Genomic DNA, 21209 nt, shown 5'->3' on the forward strand with positions numbered 1-21209 from the left:
AGTGCACTCTAGATGACTTTATAGGTAAAGTCATCTAGGGGTTTTCTTACGATTTTTTTCTTTACTGGAAGTAGTTACTTGACAAAAATTACTTTTTATTGCCATTCGGTCGTGAGTCAGATGGAATATGAGTCCATCAGACTCACGCCATAGGACGGACAAGATTCATGAGATAAAAGTCTTAAAATAAATTGAATAAGACATATTTTGGAATAACTACTCTTTTTTTTTGGAATAAATAATACTCCAGTTAATGTTTCAACGATCTCATTTTTATTTGTATTACTTACATTTATTATTTACAAGTGAGGCAGTAACAGTGTCAATCAACCAAAGTCACTCAATTCGGAATCACTGTCGACGTAAATTACATAAATTAACAACACGGCGCCATCTTGCAGCGCTCGATGGGAACTCAAGGGAACCGCGCCGAGGAATTACAATACTACACTGACACACACAAATGCACTCTGTAAGCTAATGATGGAATGCTATGGCAGCATTAACTATATCTTTTAAGAAGAAACTAAAATATTTCTGACTAAGGCCCAATCGCGTGTTTTTCCAACTTTTAGAGTACATGACCCCTTTTGCAAGCTAAACAATTTGGCGACCCCTTTGTTAAGCCATAGAAAGACAAAATTAATAATATAATCAAAATACTACATTTACGACTTTCTTTATTTATTTATAGATTTATTCATTATTAAAACCTACACTCTGCAATAAGCCGTGAGAGTTTGGAAAGAAAGATCGAGGCAAGTAATTGGTAAGTAGGAATTTGATCTGGAAGCGAGCGCCTGACTAATGTTTCCTCAGTTGTCCCACAGATTGAAAAACACTGGTCTAATAGTTTTAATAATTTTAAATTGATGGAGTTTTGTGGACATGTGTGTGATCAGAGTTTGTAATTTGTTCTCATACGTGCAAACATAGTGTGTGTAAAATAGTATATACACGTGGCTGGGCCATCAATAATTAAAACAATGCTCTCACAAGTTAACGTCCGGAGATCGAAGGAGAGCTTGCACGTAGGAGAAGTGACCGCCGCGGGTTATTTAGTAGTAAGTACTCAGTTTACAAAACAAGTATTTACAATACGTAACAAAGTATACAATAACAATAGAAACCTATGGAGCCCGTAGCTAGACTGTGTCGTCACAATTCCGATCGACATTTGTACTGTTAACAAATCCTGCGTCTAGCGACGATATCAATTTCGATGTAGCTAGGGCGAACGCGTCGCTCAATTATAATATGTACAACTTTACAAACTCCCGACTATTTACAAAGTTTGTTTCCCATAATAATTTATAAACTTTAGTACCGATATAAATAATTCCTTCTCGATCGTTTCTAATCGTTCATATCACAACGCTCCCGACCGATCATTCGACTAATCAATATAGGTATTTGAAAATTTACAATATTTAAGTTAGCACTCGCATCGCATGCGAATGTTTGGACGTTTAGTTTAGCGTCACTGAGTCACTCACTTCACTCACTGTCACTCGCGCCGCTATTTGCTCGGCTCGTCTTCATCATGGCACATCACACTGGAAAAAATATAACAATATTTTTATGACATCGCCTTAAAATGAGAAACCTAGCTCGCGATATTAATGACTTTACAAAATTAATTTTGTGGAAAAAAGTTTTTTTATGCATTAAGCAGAAAATAAAGTATAAAATAATAAGTAATAATTACGGGATGAGTAGGGCGAGCGCTGCCAGCGCCAGCAGCCGCAGTCGCGGCGCGAGCGCGAGCGCGGCGACGGCGAGCACGCGCGCGCCGGCGGCCGGCGCCGGCGCCGCGTTGCCGTGCTGCATGGCCGCCGGCTGCTCGCCTGCCAACGTTACAACACGAACTGAGGTGAAACCTACTAATCGCATATATCAGATTTATGTTTAAATGTCAAAAGATAAATTATATTTCTGACTAGCTTTTGCCCGCGGCTTCGCCGGCGTGAATTGCATAGCAAAATCTCAGTAATTTTTTTATCGCGTACCTACTCTGTGAGACTGGTAAACATATATATGATTTAAATTCGCATTTTTTTTCATCTTTAGTTCAATTTCCTGTTTCTCGCTGCATGTCTCGTCCCGCAAACTTGTCCAATCCCGCTTCCTGCTATGTAATATAAAGTAGATATCCCGTACCGTTTCCTACATATTGTGCCATTTTTTGCAATGTGACCCGTTCCGTTTCCCACTACGTGTCTCCTTTCCATTTCCCGCTCCGACTACCACTCCCGCTTTCTACAGCGTGCCGTCACATTTTTCATGACGTTTTACGCCCCGGTTTTTTATTAACCACAAACGTAAATTAAACATTTTTTGTATTTACTTACTGTTATTTACTACAAAATCTAAGTGTCAGTATGAATTTTCAGCTTTTTATCCTGAAAATTGTATTAAGTCCCATACAATCTTTCACCCCCCTTTTGAAAATTGAGGGTTAATTAATTTGTTGTAAACAACCAAAATCCAAATTTTCAAGTCACTAACTTCAACGGTGTAGAACTTTCATATTAACAGTTTTTCACCCCTTTTTCTTTCTTTTCTTTTTCTTTACGGGAACCCTCCTCATTTTCCGAGATGAAATGTCTATAAAATGTTAACCCGGGATTCTGAGGCATTTTTGATTCATAATTAGTTTTTCAATTATCCCACGGGAACCTGACTATTTACCGGCATGAAATATATCAAATTCAAATCATTTATTCAGAAATTAGACCTTCACAGGCACTTTTTCTCGTCAATTTTTATATTAATAGTTATTTCTCACAAGCTACAAACTACTATCTAAGATGTTAACCCGGTATATAAGGTACCAACGTACCAAATTTCAAGCAAATCGGTCCGTAGATTTCGAGTGATGCGCGTTCAGACAGACAGACAGACAGACAAAAATTTCCAAAACTATATTTTCGTCATCTATATCAGTAACTAAGTATATTCCGTGAAGAATTTTAAAAATTAAAAAATCCAACGTACCAATTTGTTTTACTGTAAATGATATCAGTACATGTTATCATTTTATTTTTGAAACAAATTAAAAACCCCCGACTTTCAATATTTATTTCGCTACAACTTTTGAATGGCTAAACCAATTTTGATCACGGAAGGACGGACGGACAGACAGACAGACGGACACCCCTCGTTTTGCATCGGTGGATAATAATAATAATCTTTATTCAAAAAACTTTATTTAAAAACTGAAGAAGGGTGACATTTGTACATTGTAATTTTTTTGGAAAATTTTAGTGGACTATATGTCCACTAACGACTTATACATTATAAATATGCATTTAAAAAAAAAATGTATAGATATTTTATCTCGTTTTTTTTATATTCGAAGGAAAGTCATATAATGAACGAATGGGCCAAATTACTTGAAATGTGGTATGAAGTTACCTTGTGTGCCTGGTTGACATGTTACATTTATTTTATCACGAAAAAATCTGGGATCCCGGGGGAAAGCAATTTGGTTTGTTTAGGGATTTCAAGTAAAAGAAAATGTTAATATTACGAAGCGCACGCGCGAACGAAGTTGCGGGTATAGCTAGTATATTATAAAAACAATCGCCCACAAGTCAAATTAATAATTATTTTTAATTTTACAAACGGCAGTATCTTAACTAACTGGGTAACGTAGTTCAGTAATGATGTATGCAAGTAAGCTCTCAATGATATGGTACTGTTGACGTGCGGTCGCTTACCGCTGAGCACGTGCAGCACGACGGAGGCGGAGTCGAGGTTGGAGGGCGAGCACGAGTAGTTGCCGGAGTCCTCGCGCCGCGGGGAGTAGATGATCAGATTGCCCACCTGCGACAAAGGGTTACCGAACAATGCGTATGGAACAAATTATGTCTATTGGGTAAAACTCAATTACAAGGTTATTTATTTTGAAAATAATAATGAGATGAAAACAATCAAGACTCGATTAATACTGATTAATTAAGAGTACTTACTACTGTATGTAGGCATAAGACGTAAAGAGATAATTAAAAAGAGATAATATTTCGACCGAACTGGCATGGTTTCGATCAGTCAAGAAGGTCAGAAGAAGAAAGATCAGAAGGTCAGTGCTTAAGGGCACTGTTCCGGTGTCCCGCTCTCAATTAAAAAAAGTTATTTACTTGCGTCTTTGCCTGATATATATTTTCCCAATGAGTTGAAATTTTGAAATTAAAGTTCATCATGAATTGAAAAGTCGTATCTATGATTATGTGGTAGGTGTTATGAAATATTAGAAGTAGACAAGCGGTGCGACGGTACCGTGGTGTCGGGCGCGACGCGCTCCATGCGGATCTCCACGAGAGTGCGGTCGTAGTTGAGCACGCGCTCGTCGTTGTGGTACCAGAAGATGTAGGCGGGCTCCTCCAGCGCCTGCGTGATCACGCACTTCAGGCTCACCGTGCTGCCCGCCTTCACGTACAGGTCCGACTCGCCCACGATCTCGATCTTTGGCACTGAAACGTTGAGGAATTATTTAATGCTATTTCTGATTGAAATGCTTAATTGCAGAATATTTTCTTTGGCAACATGTGATGTAGGCAATATAGTGAATTGTCGCCGACATCCTCCAGGCTTGTTTAGCCTGCAAAGTTGCAGTTATCACCAAGAATCGAATTTACGCCAGACACGTGTTGTTCTCGTTTTATTATCGGTATTCTTAATCCAAAAGGTTCTATCATTTTACAACTGAAATATGACCTTACCTACAACGTTGAGCTGCACGAAGTGGCTCATCTTAGGTTCCGTGCCGACCTGGCACTCGTACACTCCGGCGTCACGCGCTTGCACGTATTTCACCTGGGTTTAAAACATATATACATATGTTAGCCACCTATATATAATGTAGGTCGATTAGATTATGGAATAGATAAATTCGTTTAGACACAAGTTGGAAATAAAAAAAAAGCTCATGAAAATAGGACTTCAATACAAGCGAAGACTCGTTTCGACATATTGGAAAAACAGTTCATTCATTCAGAAAGACCTTTACAGGTACTTTTTCACGTCAAATTTTATATTATACTAGCTTTAACTCGCGGCTTCGCCCACGTCAATTTCTCACGAGAGTAGTATTTTTTCAGAGATGAAAGGTACATACATACCATTCCTTGCAATATTTAACGAATGTCGGTTGAACAGAAGCTTGAAGAGGAACACACTCACATGAATATTTATAGTTGACGATGGAAAAATTATGCAATGCAACATTGCAGAGTCGTTTATATCGTTAATCGTTAATCCCATGGAAAATTTGGTTGTCCTTTTTCGTATTTCTGCGACTAACTATAAATATGCGAAATTTTAAAAAGATTGGTTGAACATGTGAATATTGACCTGCAGGGTCCAAGTGTCGGTGGCCTCGACAAGGAAAGCCTGGAAGCGCTCGTCCGCGATGAAGGTGAACCGGTCCACCGTGAGGATGTGAGCGTCGCGGCGTCTGATCCACGACACCGACTTATTGCTGAGCTGCCGCACCTGAAATGTATACACATAAACAATTTTGTTTATTTTATGATTTAACAATTCATACAATGAAGTATACAATATAGTTTAGTCAATGAAGGTTCGGTTACATTGAAGAAATAGGAGAAGGCCGAGCTGCGGTGAAAAGTGTTTCGGCCAACTGGCTATTGATCCATATCACTCGAATGATGAGGTGCTCATGTACTATGAACAGTAGGAACAGCGCTAATAATGTACTACAAAAATATAGGTTTTTAGTAGATCCAAAAAAGTCCGCGACACTGTACATCTGTCTTTTATAATTAAGCAACTATAAGGAAGATAATGTAAATTAAAAGGTGCATTTTGACAATTATTACTACACAAGCATATTAATCCTTATGATTAAAGTTATTTCATCATCAAGATAAATTCATGAAGTTAAATTTTGCCCTTTACAACACATAAATTGGATGAATAGATTCTGAAATATCGTGGAATTAAAATATACGCCAAATTATTTTATGTAGGTAGATATATACCTATATATTGTTAAACACGGCCCGCGCTGCCGTGTGAAGCCAAAAGACTAACTTTGAAAAAGGTGTTTTGAGATGTTTGACATTATATCTTATATGTAAAAAAAAATACAAAAAAATTGTATTCGCGAGGTCAACGTTCGCGGCTAACGACTATGAATGTAGCAATTTGAATGTATAAATGATAAGGATATAGTTATGATAAGGATCATACCTTGCAAGGGAGATAGGCGTGCGTGCCGAGCTGTGTGGTGATGTTGTTGGGCGCGGAGGGGTCGAAGTAGGGCCCCGTGTACAGCCCCACGTAGCGTTTGGCGAGCCGCGCGCCGCCCGTCACCTCGCCGCATGACAACACTGCAACAACCACACGAGACACGTCAGCCAGCACACAGGTGAGAGGATGCATGCAGAGGTGGGACCCAATGTGGAATTTGGGTGTGAAATAAAATTAAAACAAAATTCCTTTATCTAATAATGAATAAAGAATGTAAAAGGTATGTAAAAGGTAGCCCTTGTCTTTAAACACCTTCAACTATGAAGGTTATAATAGACATTTATGTACAAAAGGTTTGTTATCTCTATAGCTACGAGTACTTAAATCTGCCCCTGACCATGACACACACCCATTTACTGTAACCTGTAACAAGTCTAATCGTGTCGTGGTTCAACAGATATACTATCAGCAGAAGGTCTACTCTCCATTTCCCGCTCGACGTATGTAAATTTCCGGACTTTACCCGTGTATCAGACATGTACTTATAGTAAATCTATGTATAATGCGGCGCTGAATAAAAACCGGATTGCCGGCCGCCCGCCGTCCGGCCCCGGGTTACCTAAATTTCCATTCTCGATTTCCGGTCTGGTCTCAATAAAACAAGATTTATGCGATCGGCTCGAATCCCCCCTCACCGCATCGCACCCCCTCTCCCCCGTTCGTTGATCGGGGTCCAGCGAGCGGAACCGATCCATTTAATTACATAATTTTGGGATACATGTAATCCAATTTATTATTTATTCATATATTGGAATTGGATTCAATGTAATGATTCCAATTTTGTTTGTTGTACTTTGATAAAATAGTTTTGACGTGGATGTTAACTGTTTTATTAGTTTTGCAAAATGAAACGAAAAGAGTAAATTCGTCAAATAACGTTTTCCGGGAAATTCATAATGAGTTAAACATATTGTTTATACTCATGTTGTATAAATGAGCACATAAGTGTTAACACATTTTCAAAATGATTTGTAAAAAGACACAGGTACCTGTCGGTACCGTGTCGAACTAGCCTTAGCTAGGACAAATAGAGTTCTTAAACTCTATTTGTCCTGAGAGAGTTCTTAAACTCTATTTGTCCTGGATCTTGACAAGTCACAGTAATATACAGGTTCATATCAACCGGTCCGTTATATGATGGAAGACGTCGCAGCGTAACGGAGCAATGGGAACTCGAGTGCGCGTGTCGCTGCGGGCTCTCACCACTACCTTATTGCTTTTATTATCTTTTACGTCATTTTAAATTGTTTCCAAGCATCTTTACGGGTTGGATGACAAATCGAACATCAGTCAAACAACAAATAAAACTTTTAAACAAAAATGTGACGAGCGAAGCGTTATGTATACAATTTTTAGATAAACAATTGATACCTCCATGTACCCCCTGTTGCTCGAGCTTACCCCGTATCGGTTACATCCGCGGCGCGATGCCGGAGCGCTCGCAGGCGGCGCCGAGCCAGGCTAGCGCGTTCTGACGTCACACTTCTTGGGATCCAAGTTCTTATGATTATGATTAAACTTGTATTACAGTATTTCTTAGTTAAATTTCAAAATAAAACTATAAATAATATAATATTGTCGTATCCCCACAGTGCTGATGTAGGGTAATCAGATTACAAAATGAGTAGGTACATATTTTTTATTACAACATTCATATTTAAATGGACTCCTTGATTCTTCTAGTAGTTTTTATAATATACTGAGTATACGTGCAAAAATTATTCTACCTCTATAAAAATACATTTCAAAAAGTTTCTTACTTGTTCTGCTTATTATTTAATAAAAATATCATGAGACATGATTAGAAAGCATTAATAATAGATATCAACTCGTTATTGATTCAGCTAAGCAGGTTTGTGGGTCGGAACCCAATGAGGAGTAATGAGGGCGCGGGGCTCTGTCGCTACCAAACTGTCGTGGCCTCCACGAAAACTTTCAGGCCTTTGAGCAACTTACACGTGTAGCCCGAGAGACCCCGCAACGATTTATTACTTAAGCTCTATTAAATACTTTTGAATATTGCTACGAAACTCTACAAGGTGTAGTAAAGGGCTACGACATAATTATGATACCAACACGTGCTGCAGTTACGCAAGCAACGAAGGGCTACGACGCAGCATAGTGCTACGACGTAGCAAATGGATATTTTCATCAGTTTTGTACTCTCTCTATTACACCCTTGATCTCAAATGCATATTTGATTTCAATGATAATGATATTTCATCTAAGATGTTTTTATAAATAAATAAGAAATTATCGTATCTATTCCATTTTGTTAGCAACAATGCTAATATCTTGCGATTCTTACAAAGTTTATTGGACATCGAATAATATTTACTCGCAATGTTAACGAGTTCGCAAACCGTTAGGAGCGCAGTGAGGTTATGGTAATTGCGGGTCCGGACGGGTCGCCGTGTGGAGAACGTCGGGACGGATTCCACACAAACCACAGATTGACTAATCAATGCAAAAAAATTCAGCATCAATTCTAAGATTTAGGTGACGAGAACATAAACTTAGCACAGAACAATTTTTTAAACAAAATATAAAAAATATTAACATGATAAAAATAAAATTTCATTTAAATGCTTCCAGCGCAAAAAATATTAGAACAGTTAACAATTCTGTTTTTATAGTGTTTTAGATATTTATGTGAATAGATCATAAATTCCAATTTTATTCTGAATAAAATTTATTAGTCAATGTGGTATACTGAAGTAGAGCCCCTTTATAGATTACGAAAATTAAGCGTCGTAGATTAGTCTTCGCTTCGCAAGACAAACTCCATAACTTCGGAAGCGAATTTACAACGTACGCAATCAGGAAGCACTTGGACGATACTCCCCTCTCCCCACCCCCCTCGAAGTCCCAGAAGCGGCCATTTGTTTACTGCGGAGCACAAAGGAATAAAAATGGACCGCTCATTAATAATGCGAATGTTTGTTGTGATCCGGATAAAGAAACCGCAGGACGGCCGAGTGCGGCGGCTCGCGGGAGCTAACTCCACCTACAACAGTTATCTGTACACGTTCGTCGAGACATATGAGGGTAGTGTTCTAATCTGGCGAGTAGGTTTATGTGAAACAACTTTTTTAAATTAACGTTAGGTAAGGTTTGTACCTAGCTTCCTTTGTTTCCGTGTTATCAACCACTCAAATAACGTTTTAGTCCAAATATATTATACAAATGCTTCCTTTAGATCGTGGAGGAGAGCGAAAGCGGACCCTGGGTTCAAACGCTCTATGGCGGTGAAAGTATCGCTCATGTGAGAAAAAAATGTATTTTAGATGGTTATAACATTCAGCATTGTCCACACTTAATTTTATCTCTTCTCGGAATTTCTTTTTTACGGACACTGGAGCCTTTTAGTGCAACTGCCTCGCTCAGCGGGATTATAAAATAAAGGAAGATAAAACGCGGCTGCAAATGAGAGCGCTAGTCGCTAGGGCTGGCACCGCGCGCCCGGCGACACCGAGACATTGCTTTAATTCAAACATTTTCCTTTGCGATATAATGCATTACAAATCATTTAACATTATAATAAGGATTTATTACCGGTATATTATTACTGTGTTGGTAAGCCTGAACTGTCAGTTAATGTTTTTGTGAATGATTGTAACGTCAATATTATGTTATTATAGTATATTATGACCTTTTAGACCATAGAATATAGTTTATTTGCTAAATCATAAACATGCTGCTGTAAAAAATTACACGTAGAATATCTGAAAATTGAAAGCTCTTTTTGTACGTATTCTTTAAAAAGTTTAGATAACGATAAATGGTTAATATTCATCAAACTTTATGTATATGTATTTGGTAGTCTCCCGTTTTATAGCCATCACCGACCTCAGGTCGTGGGTGACCTGGATACAGTCGCGTCACCACTCAATGACGTCGCGAACATCGTGAACCAGATTTTTCATGTCATCCTCAACCACTTAGATAAGCAAACATATTTACTGGATTTATATTTTATAATTCAAACAAGTAAAGCAAACATTTAAACAACGGCTTATTCGCTTTCATCAGTTATTTAGGTAGTGTTTTATTATCGGAGGTTATTGTTTAATTTCAATATTTTCTGGTTGTCTCAACATGGAGTTGTTAGTTTCACCTTCAGAAGAAAGTTTTTTCCATCTGTTCTTTATTCGTCTTATGAAAATCCTCGACAAAGTTTTTTAATTCAAAATAAATATCAATCTACCCATCTGTTTTATAATAAAAAGTATTCTATAGAATTACCAGTTATTAAATAGCAGTTACCTAAACATAACTAGTGAGCAAACACAACGAGAGTTGACAGAGGGCAGATGAAATTGCAGCCAGTCATCGGACAATAGCGAATACAAACGCTGGCTTGAACTTCGATCGATGTCGATCGGAGGGCAGCCGCGATCGAGCGTGCGGCCAGCGGTCGATCGCAATAGATCAGCTGCGAGCCGATGGGAATACGGGACAATGCTTTATTCAGCGTCAACTGGCAAAGCTTTTTTCAACCTTTTGCTTTTGTGGTAACAATATTTGTTCGTTAGTCGCTTTGGTCAAATGCTCGTGAATATTAATTATTGTTCACAAGAATTTAAATTATAAATTAATAGTTTTCTTCTTCATAGTCGTATTCCTTATGACTGAGGGTCGTGGAATGAAACACACAACAACTTTCTGGGCACAATTAATGGAGTGGTTTGCCATTGCCTTCTCCATTTCACAAGTTAATAATCAACTAGTGTGCAGGTTTTCTCACGATATTTTCTTTTCATAGGAAAGCTACTACCTTGGCTATGAAAACTACTATACATGAGTCAGATTGGTATACAAACTCATGTGGCACGAGTAGTATTCGAACCCGAGACGTTTCGATCCACACCACCACCTTTATTTAAAAAATCGGGTTGCACTCCGGGGGTGCAGGCAGAAGTGAAAACTTGAATATTGACGTTGTACATTTTGACGTCTTATGAATTTTCGATCAGGGTCACGTGTTCTGACGCGAGTTTAACATTTTTTACCCATCACAAAAAGTGCACAACGCCGGTAAAGAAGTTTTCACTTCAAAAATACCACAGCGCCAGGATTAGTAGATGACATGACACATTGAAGTATGTGGTAGTGCGAGGCGTGTTTCGGCTCTGTTCGAGAGGCTTGTAATGAATTCCATCGCTATGCAAATTACCGCCCAACTTCTGTTTCATTTGACTGTTTAGCATTTCAATGCTGTAATTTTCTTCCAATTATGGAAATTAATTACTTGTGATCATTCTTAATTGGGATAAATTGGAGCGGATTCAACTTTGGGCAAACACTCGCGCATTATTTTCCACTCACATTTCAATAATTCGATGTGATTCCATTATAAAGTTGAAGTTGTCCCGAGCCACGCATTATTATTTGTTTTAATTGATTTCCTCTTAGTATTATTTATAATATGAAAAAGTAGGATTATAAGTAACAAGTCAATAATTGTATATATAACAACACTATAGCGTTTAGTATTCTTTCAGTACAATAAACTACTAACTAGAATTTAGAAACTTTAACAACAAATTCAACGCTGTGACCACAAAAGCAAATTGAATAAAGCAAAGTAGAACACGGGCGATACTTCTCACAAAATGATTAAGAGATGAAAAACTTGCCTGCGAGCTGAGCCTCGAGACGCGGCAACTTTCCCAATTTCCTGCTCCCCTCCCCCCCTCCTAGTGGTACACGCGTCACAGCAAGCCATCCAACTCATTATACCAACGGCTTATCTTGACGAGCGTGCGAGTATGCTAATGAGGAATTACATGACACGCCGACGTGCCGCAACCAACGTGTCTTCGATGGACAAGCTATTCTATAAGGTTTCAAAAAGGATTTATTTTATATGAATAGGATAGATAGGAATTAAATTGTAAAAACATATGTATGCTCTACATAAATATAATCTAAGATAATAATTGCTATATTTATATCTATACATTGCCGCTGGATTATACGAAGTTATAAAGTTGGTTGAACAGTCCATTTATAAAAATAATAAAATTATAAAATATAAATTCAACCATCATAAAAATTAACATTTTGAAACAACTTTGATTCAGAAGTCATCAGCATTAAATTTTCGCTAAGTTATTACTCAATTGTGAAGAAACGAATATATCATATATCACGAATGCATGAACATTGCGTAGTTGGTAAAAATAAAAAAACCAGCCATGTATACCGAATCCGCCAAAGTTCGGCGAACGTGTGGAACCGATATAAAGCGCCCCAATTTTTTATCCCATAGGCGACGAGTAATTTTCTAGAGCTAGCCAACATGTGGATACATTGCTAGAACCAGCCCCGCGCGAGTCTCGGCCGGCCGCGGCGCGCAAACATTACGCGCGTCATTAGCTTTTTGTCCGCAGCCTTCGCAACGCCAGGTTTTTGTTGCTTCCGGAGATCACTGAATATTTCATTGTCATAAGACTTGACTTGGAATTGCAATGGATAATTAATTCATCTTAAACATTTGAATATTATTTGGGCATTAAATGAATTATTATCTATAAAACTGTAAAATAAATTAATGTACAAGCAGTTAATAAAACATTGCTGATTGCTCTCATAAAATGTGCTGTGTGTTTTATATCAATATTTTTATGTAAGCACTAGAACACAATCATATTTTTTTTTTACCATGTACTTTGCTATTATTACAGGTAGAGAAAAAAATATAAGAAACAATAATGTGAAGCCCTCCTGGCGTGACAGGGAACAACATTGTATACATTTCTGCGGCATTTCTTTTCAGCAGTGGATGTTCCGAAATGCCATTAATTTATAGATTTTAGGGATATCAATTTAATCAACAATTAAAAATTTTGGCGTAAAAAAGTGCCCGTGAAGGTTAATTTATGAATAAATGTTTTGATTAGAGAAAAATGGAACCTAGAAAAAGATTTTTGAAAAAGTAACACCAAGTATTTTCAATTGCACTAAAATTCTGCAACCAAGGCACTCACAAATAGTAGAAAACTTGTTTTGAAATTATAAGTTAGGTTTAGTTACAAAGGCAGCAACCAAAATCTACAGGACTCGGTCACACGAATGGCCCATTGACTAACACCGGACCGTTTGTCTAAACACTTGTCGTGAGAGCGGAGTGTCCATGGGGAGGCATCGCACGGATAGTTTGGTACTCCTATGACGTCACAGCTCGTTAAAATGGCGGTTATTCCTCTGAGCGCAATTAAATTCTAATTATGAGTGCGTGGCGTTCCGAGCGCACTTCACGCGTGTGAGCGCTCTGCGGTATAATTGATTAACACTTTTGTCAGCGTCGTTGTAAACATTACGTATCCAAAGGTCCTCGTGGGGTGTTTATGAATTTGAGATAAATGTGTTGAAAGAGCGTTGGATATTACAATTCAAAATATATGATTAAAAGTCGTCAAAAATACTAACAAAAACTATGCCTAAATATAGTCAGGTCAAACAACTCAGCGTCGTATCTCGAACGATACCGAACCATTCTCGAACCAGTGCGATTATTATTGAAAAGAGTATGTTCTGCGGACGGAAGAAATATGCATGTATTTCCCGACGCTGCGGCGCGGGAGCCGCGAATATTTCTTTTTCAACCACAGACATAAATCTACCAGATGTCAAAAGTTCATTTAATAAAAGTGTACGTTTTTATATAGGTAGTACGACAGTAACTTCTATCTAACGTTTTTCTTTACATTTCGGAATGTAAAAATTGCTTTTTGAACAGTAATTTGTTTCTAACGTGGTTTAATCATATCCGGCATTTGTGAGATACTTTAATATAAACTATAACTTAAGTAATAAAGCAAACCGAACAAAGCGTACTGTGAAGAAAAATGTATCCATAGTTGAATGTGTTAATCGTGATTGATCTTATTAACGTTTTCCATTTGAGTCATTCTAATAGCATTAGTGGATGATTGAACACATTCTAAAGTACATATATTTTTGTTTTCTATCGTGACGTATTCAGGAAAGAAATCAATGCAGCTATCTGAGACAGGAGAAGCGGAATGAGTGTGGCAAGTGGCGGCGGCTGTCGCCGCGTCTGGTGTCGCCGTTTCGATCTATTCATCGAGCTCGGATAAAAAGAAAGCTTCATCTTGCATCTCGATTAATATCTCTTGTATTTGCTCGGAACAAAAGTTACGTTTCTTGGAAACTCTTCTATTGTTTCATTTGTAAGATGAGGAGTTGTATGTTTGTTTAATACTTATTTGTTTCAAAAGTTCTTAACTTTATTTCACCCAGTTTGATATTGTTTCATTTGAGAAGTAGTATATTTATTTATTCGATAATAATTTTTCTTAATAAAATTGGCCCTATATTTTGATTCCTAATTATCAGTTTTTCATAAGCGATTGATTAGAATGAACCAGAACAAAATTGATCTAAAAATAGATATTTAGTTCAATGGGACAACGATTACTTTTCAATTATACTGTAATATAAATTACATCTAATGACAGGTTAAAGCTGATTGGGTTATTTAAATGTTAGATAATAACTGCCGAAGGTCACTTCTATAAGTTGCCCCATTGATATAACAACGTCAACAAAACGCTGTCATGTTTAAAAATTTATAGATTAAAAACACTAGAAAAACATGCTTTTATAAATGCATGCAAAACCAAAAACTATATACCATTAATATGCCAGTGCCTATCTCCCTGCTTCATCATCTGACTTTGAAACCTAATCGTGGTCAAAGTTCATTACAAGACCTTTATAACAAGTTCAAATATGGCTATGACACGACGTTCCATCATGAAGTTCCATCTTCCGGCTCCATCATCAGATCAGTTCGACAGTACCATATTATTGTATACATCAGAACTACATACAGTTGCCAATTTTGATGACGCTGCGATCCTCGGAAGATGATTAAATTAATTACCTTACATAGTTTCCATCCATTCCATTACACAGTTTGTTACATACATACAGGTTGACCTAATAAAAATGTGTTAAATATAAATCAGGATGCATGAATGAAGATTAATTTATTTTTAAATATATCTCTATACAATGTTTTTTTTCTGCCAGATCTTAATTATGAGGTAAAATCATGGAACAAACACGAACAGTATTCAGACGTATTTACTAATTTAATTGATAACTATGATTAATTGACAATTTGTAGCTAAGATGAAGTCTTATTAAAGTCTCTCGTTGCAAGTGCGGTCGCGTAGCACCGTGTCTACGAGTTTGCTACGACAGTGCTACGAGGCTACACGGGGAATGCCAGCGCTAGTTCCGTCCGCGGTTTAATTGGCTCCCTTCCCAGTGTCGGAAGCAAATGAGATTCTTTTTCAATTCACGACATGAACCGCGGCACGCGACGCAACATATACTAGTCGGTATTTAAATTAATCTGTGTGAGAATGCGGCTTTTTTTAAAATATATACTTCAGTTACCAAACGGGCTAGCAGGTTGCCTAATGGTAAGCAAACACCGCATTCTATGGACACCAGAATTCGTTCGCCTATGTTTTTATTCAAAATATATATATGGCATAAAAGATTGATAATGTCTTTATCTTTATATCTTTCGTCATTAGACCACTAAAAGACAATTCTTTATACCACTATAAAGACATTTCTTTATACCACTTTAAAGGCATTATCAATCTTATGTGCCTAATGGTATAAAAGATTGATTATATTATGTAAGTTATATTTTTTAGTAAAAGAGTTTTTAGCTTTTAGATATCGAATAAAATCATAAAAGTTGTTAAGGTTATGGACAAGTTGTTTTTTTACATTTTTGACATTTATTTTTCTGTGTGTGCAGATTATAAACTGGCGATATGCTGGAACAACCGCAAATACAATTTTATCTAACTTAGGGAAAGTTAAGTATATTATTAGTCTCGATAAAACATGCTTTAGCTTAAAATATGCTTTATCTTTTTTATGAATAACAGTAATACCTAAACATCGATGTCGCATCGCATCGTTCTCCACCGTGTGTTCCTCGGCGCGACACGACGAGGAGTGCGGCGAGACCCGGCGATGTTATCGCGTGCTCTAATGGATATGTGATTAACATCCTCGCGGGAGACACACAATTTTTGTACGCCAATCAACGGTTCCAAACAATTTGTACGGTACCTGTAATATGTAATATGTAATTTTGGCGCTTGTTGATCGAGTTACTGAATTACTTTTATTTAACCACAGCTTTTCCCTTGTTTAGCCGATGTTGGGAGTTCGAGGTACATATACATATTCTTATGAGGCTTAAAATATTCTATTGTATTCTAAATAAAATAAAACGTAAAATAGCGAGTTTGACTAGCCGAGGGTTTTGTACAACTTCTCTATTAGTTTCGCTTTAAGCTCTTAGTAAAATTTATTTCACATTATTTTATTCCTATATTACTAACCACTCTGCCCCCACAGAGATTTCATTTTGCTTTTGTATTCATTCAAAGCAATTTACGTTCAGACATTACAGAGCAGTGAATCTTCAATACGTTTGGTCCAGCTCTATCCGAGTCTTGCTGTAATCGGCTTTGCCAGCTGCTGCTTGACACATGACCTGCCTCCGGAGAGCCGGGGGGCCAGTGGGGGAGGGGTCCAATCGGCCCCGTGACGTATCGACAGACGAGGCTGGCGAGCGCAATTAGTTGAGGCTCGGCTAGTGTGTCACACGCGACATTGTCGTATGTTGATTGCGATGTCTTTGTATGCCTGGCTGACCGAGCGAGCGAAGCAAGCGACAACAAATGTCAAATCAACTTGGAGCAAAAAAAAAAATTATATGCATGTATGTTTGTTTGTAATCAAAATCAGACCAACGGTTCCAAGTTATCACAACTTCGAACGGTTGGTCTGATTTTGATGCAATTTAATAGGTGCGTACGATCTGTCAATAGAATTTTTAAGTTCGTGGGGCAATAAAATCGGTTAAGTAGTTTTTGAAGTATTATATTTGTTAAAATGTATTGTGTTGGCGAGGTATAAGTTCGCGGCGAACAACTAGTATATTTAATTAAAATTAAATTTAAATTAATTCCGCAGCAACCCGAAATAAAATTCCAAATTCAAATTCAAATTCAAATCATTTATTCAGAAATTAGACCTTCACAGGCACTTTTTCTCGTCAATCTTTAAATTTATAGTTATTTCTCACAAGCTAGAAACTACTGGCATTTCGGAACGACCACTGCTGAGAAGAAATGCCGAAAGAAACTCATTTGAACAGTGTTGGTCCCTATCATGCCAGATCGGCTTACCATTATTGTTTCTTACAAAAAAATTTTTTTTTTCTTTTCTTTCTAATAATATATAAAAGTACATAATGTACATAGTCAAAAGGTATATCAAAACAGGTTATGATTGTGATCCGAGTGCTGATTATAATATATATATATATATATATATATATATATATATATATATATATATATATATATATATATATATATATATATATATATATATATATATATATATATATATATATATATATATATATATATATATATATTTGGAATTCCTAACCAAAGAGGAGAAATAAATAAATAAATAAATATATTAGGACAAATCACACAGATTGAGCTAGCCCCAAAGTAAGTTCGAGACTTGTGTTATGGGATACTAACTCAACGATACTATATTTTATAAATAGATACATATATAAATAAACATCCAAGACCCGGGCCAATCAGAAAAAGATCATTTTCCATCATGACCCGACCGGGGATCGAACCCGGGACCTCTCGGTTCAGTGGCAAGAACTTTACCACTGCGCCACCGAGGTCGTATATATATATATATATATATATATATATATATATATATCGATGTGAAACACAATTAACTTACATGAAAATATATGAGAAACGAGATGACCAGTTCCCTCTGGCAGCACCCGTTCACGAGTTGACGCATGGGACAGCCATCGCGTAGCTCAACCATAATAGAGGGAACCTCACGACCCGGCCCACGACGCCACCACCAGATTGACCATTTGAGTGAGCATGACACACTCGATTCCCATGACTTCCTTATAGCTTGTCCGTAATTGTATTTTTTTAAAGCTTTGTGGAGCTTAATGATTCATAAAGCCTGTTTTCGCTGTAAACACAGAAAAACGTTGTTAACAATAACTGCGGTAATGCGACGGGACCTCGTCCGCGATGATCGACGACGTCCGAGTTACTCGGTGTTGCCAGTGACACCCTCTCTGGTAGTTGGGGAGTTGGGGTGCGACGAGCGCGAACATTGCGCTCCGGCCGCTTGGCGCCTGCGGCTATATCTTACTTCAGCATTATGACCTCATTTACGTCCGGCAAATAACATATCGTATCAAACTTATGTACTTAGAAAAACTTAAATATACAGATTTGTATTCGAAATCTTGCGATATATTTTAGTCACAAATAAATAAGACGACATGGCCAACTTTCCAACTTCACAATACAACTTCACATTCTTTCTATTCGTACGACTATTTACGAATATATATATATATATATATATATATATATATATATATATATATATATATATATATATATATATATGGAATATTTATAAATATTTAATAAATATTAATTAATAGGTAAAAATACTCGAACGACGCCGGCGACTTAATATCAATTTTTTATTTAAATTAATTGAGTATTTATAATTTATTTTTAATCTTAACTGATAGTACTTTATGTTATAAAGGTACTTATTTTGATATTATATATATTACGAACAGATCTTATTTTGCATTGTTTATGATAAACATCTAATATGGGAAAGCTATTTCAAATGATTTAACAACGATTTGTAATAGTAACATTATTTATTTATTTCTGATTACAATATTTTTTTACATTCAGCATCTGGTACACTCGTTTTTAACTTCCCAATTAGGCTGACTAATAGTTCATACTCGGTTCCGGTGTGAGACCCCGGCACAGTGATCACGCGCGGCGTGGGCGCGGGTCTCCTCGCGGAGGGTATTCATCCTGGTTGTGCGCGCGCATTGGGCGGCGGCGGTGGATTTACCTCGCCCATTGGTGTGGAGACCCCGTTGACACTATTTGAGTGAAGAGACTTATAGTAGAAGCTAAATACTTATAGTATGTTTATTTGTTTTAACGAGATATAATCTCTGAAAGAGGTAGTCGAGAAGGCAAATTGATGAAGAAGCACAATAATGTAGCTAATATGTAAATATAGTTCCACAAAGTTCCGTCACAAACGTGAAACGAAAGAGCGAAACAAACATCATTAGATCATGAAGTCGTCTTGTATAAACCATTGGCACGCATGTCATCCTTCGACTCATCCTTTCAGGCGACATCAAGCCAGCATTTCTTGGGTTCGCCCCTTTTGCCAGGGTCGAGCGGTAGGGACATGGCCAGATATGTTCCCTACGTAATGAGCCGCCTACGCAAGACGCGGCCGTGTCAGCGAAATTGTTTTCTATATCGATATCACGATAATTTTTGAAGTGTGATTTATGATTTTACATATAATCTCGTAGTTACACTGCGCCTGCACAATGACCACATCATCTATTTCCACGACTATACAATTACTGAGCTCGGGAAAACCATAGTTGCAATTTATATAATAGTAAAAACAATGTATTGCCATTCATTGAAATAAAAACCAAATAACTCTTCTAAACTTAAAAATAAACTAAATTAATATATATTTATTACACATTATACAGACCATCATCAATAATAATTTGAATTAGAACATTGGTATTTGTAACATTTTTATCGTACATATGTCGTTCAAGGCTAAGTCAACAAATATAAACGAATAATGACAGTAGCATAGAAAATTAAATGAACGTACCTACTCATGTAATTCTCCGTGCTTGTATCGCACATAAATGAGATAAGCTTACCAACGCAATGATTAAGAAATAATATCGTTCCGTCACATTTCATGCGAAAGTTACGGCCACAATCATCGTCAAAGCAAAATAAGACGTCTTATAGCTTCGTAAATTACCTTTACGGCTCTATTAAAAGACAAACATTAAAGAAACAAAATGTGATAAATGGTGGTAATAAAATGTTGCAAAATAAGATGTTTGTCAGAGCGGGACGGATATCTGTGATTCGGGGTTTGGATCGAGCCGAAACAGAATGTAATCGGATCACGTTGCTTCGGGCACGCGAGTGGCTTAGCGTCGTGAGGACCGACGTTTCCTCTTCGATATATTCTTTCTGCAATAAATTTGCTAAGTATTTATTTACGTGGATCAAAATATTATCAATTGAAATTGTAGTTGAATTCAAAATGGTTTGAACCTAAATTCATGTTTTAAGGACGGCCACAATTTTAATTATTAGTACATCAAAATTACATAGCTTTTTAATTTGAAATTCACAAAAATATTCGGTCTCTATTTCAATCTTTTCAGTCATAAACTCGAGGTATATTACTGATATGTAATTGACGCAATGAGTATTTTGTGTTTAATTCACCAGTTAGTTGTTAATATGTATTAGATAATTGAATTCCGGCATCAGTATGATCCCATCAAAAACATTCTGTAAAAAACTAGCCAAGTGACAATGAAGTTGTTTCTCTTTATTAATTTACTTATTCTCTTCATTCTTAAAGCATAATTTCGTGTTAATAGATAGAAGACACCGGCCAAGTCACATAAAATATAACAATATTAATACAGAAGTCGCAGTACTTTTTAGTTTTTACCCAATATTTTTGATGGCATTTCACTCTTTTTTGCAGAAAGCCGTTTTAGCAAATTATATCTCATTTCATCTGACTACGACTTTGTCATGTGTATTCTGATAAACTTAAAAATGCATATTAATATATCTCACGAGAAACAATGTGCCTAAACAACACTATTTGCTATTACAACCTTATTCTCATTCTTCCTATAATTTTCACTTCGCCATGAAGGAAGGTATGGTTTAAACTGT

General features: G+C 36.9%; 1 protein-coding gene across 4 annotated transcripts in view; it reads right to left on the reverse strand.

The window, feature by feature from the left end:
- Positions 1-250: 250 nt before the first annotated feature.
- Positions 251-21209, reverse strand: part of LOC128676095 (lachesin-like) — a 260345-nt gene continuing 239386 nt past the window's right edge. For all 4 annotated transcript variants that reach the window (XM_053756040.1, XM_053756039.2, XM_053756038.1 and 1 more), the window contains 7 exons: positions 6217-6356; positions 5356-5496; positions 4725-4818; positions 4282-4475; positions 3723-3828; positions 1709-1847; positions 251-1556 (listed from right to left, as the gene is read on the reverse strand). In XM_053756040.1, the coding sequence (XP_053612015.1) occupies positions 1520-1556; positions 1709-1847; positions 3723-3828; positions 4282-4475; positions 4725-4818; positions 5356-5496; positions 6217-6356 (851 nt within the window). In that variant the 3' untranslated portion in view covers positions 251-1519. The remainder of the gene's footprint in view (positions 1557-1708; positions 1848-3722; positions 3829-4281; positions 4476-4724; positions 4819-5355; positions 5497-6216; positions 6357-21209) is intronic.

The sequence above is a fragment of the Plodia interpunctella genome, chromosome 15 (assembly GCF_027563975.2).
Source record: "Plodia interpunctella isolate USDA-ARS_2022_Savannah chromosome 15, ilPloInte3.2, whole genome shotgun sequence".
Taxonomy (NCBI): Eukaryota; Metazoa; Arthropoda; class Insecta; order Lepidoptera; family Pyralidae; genus Plodia; species Plodia interpunctella.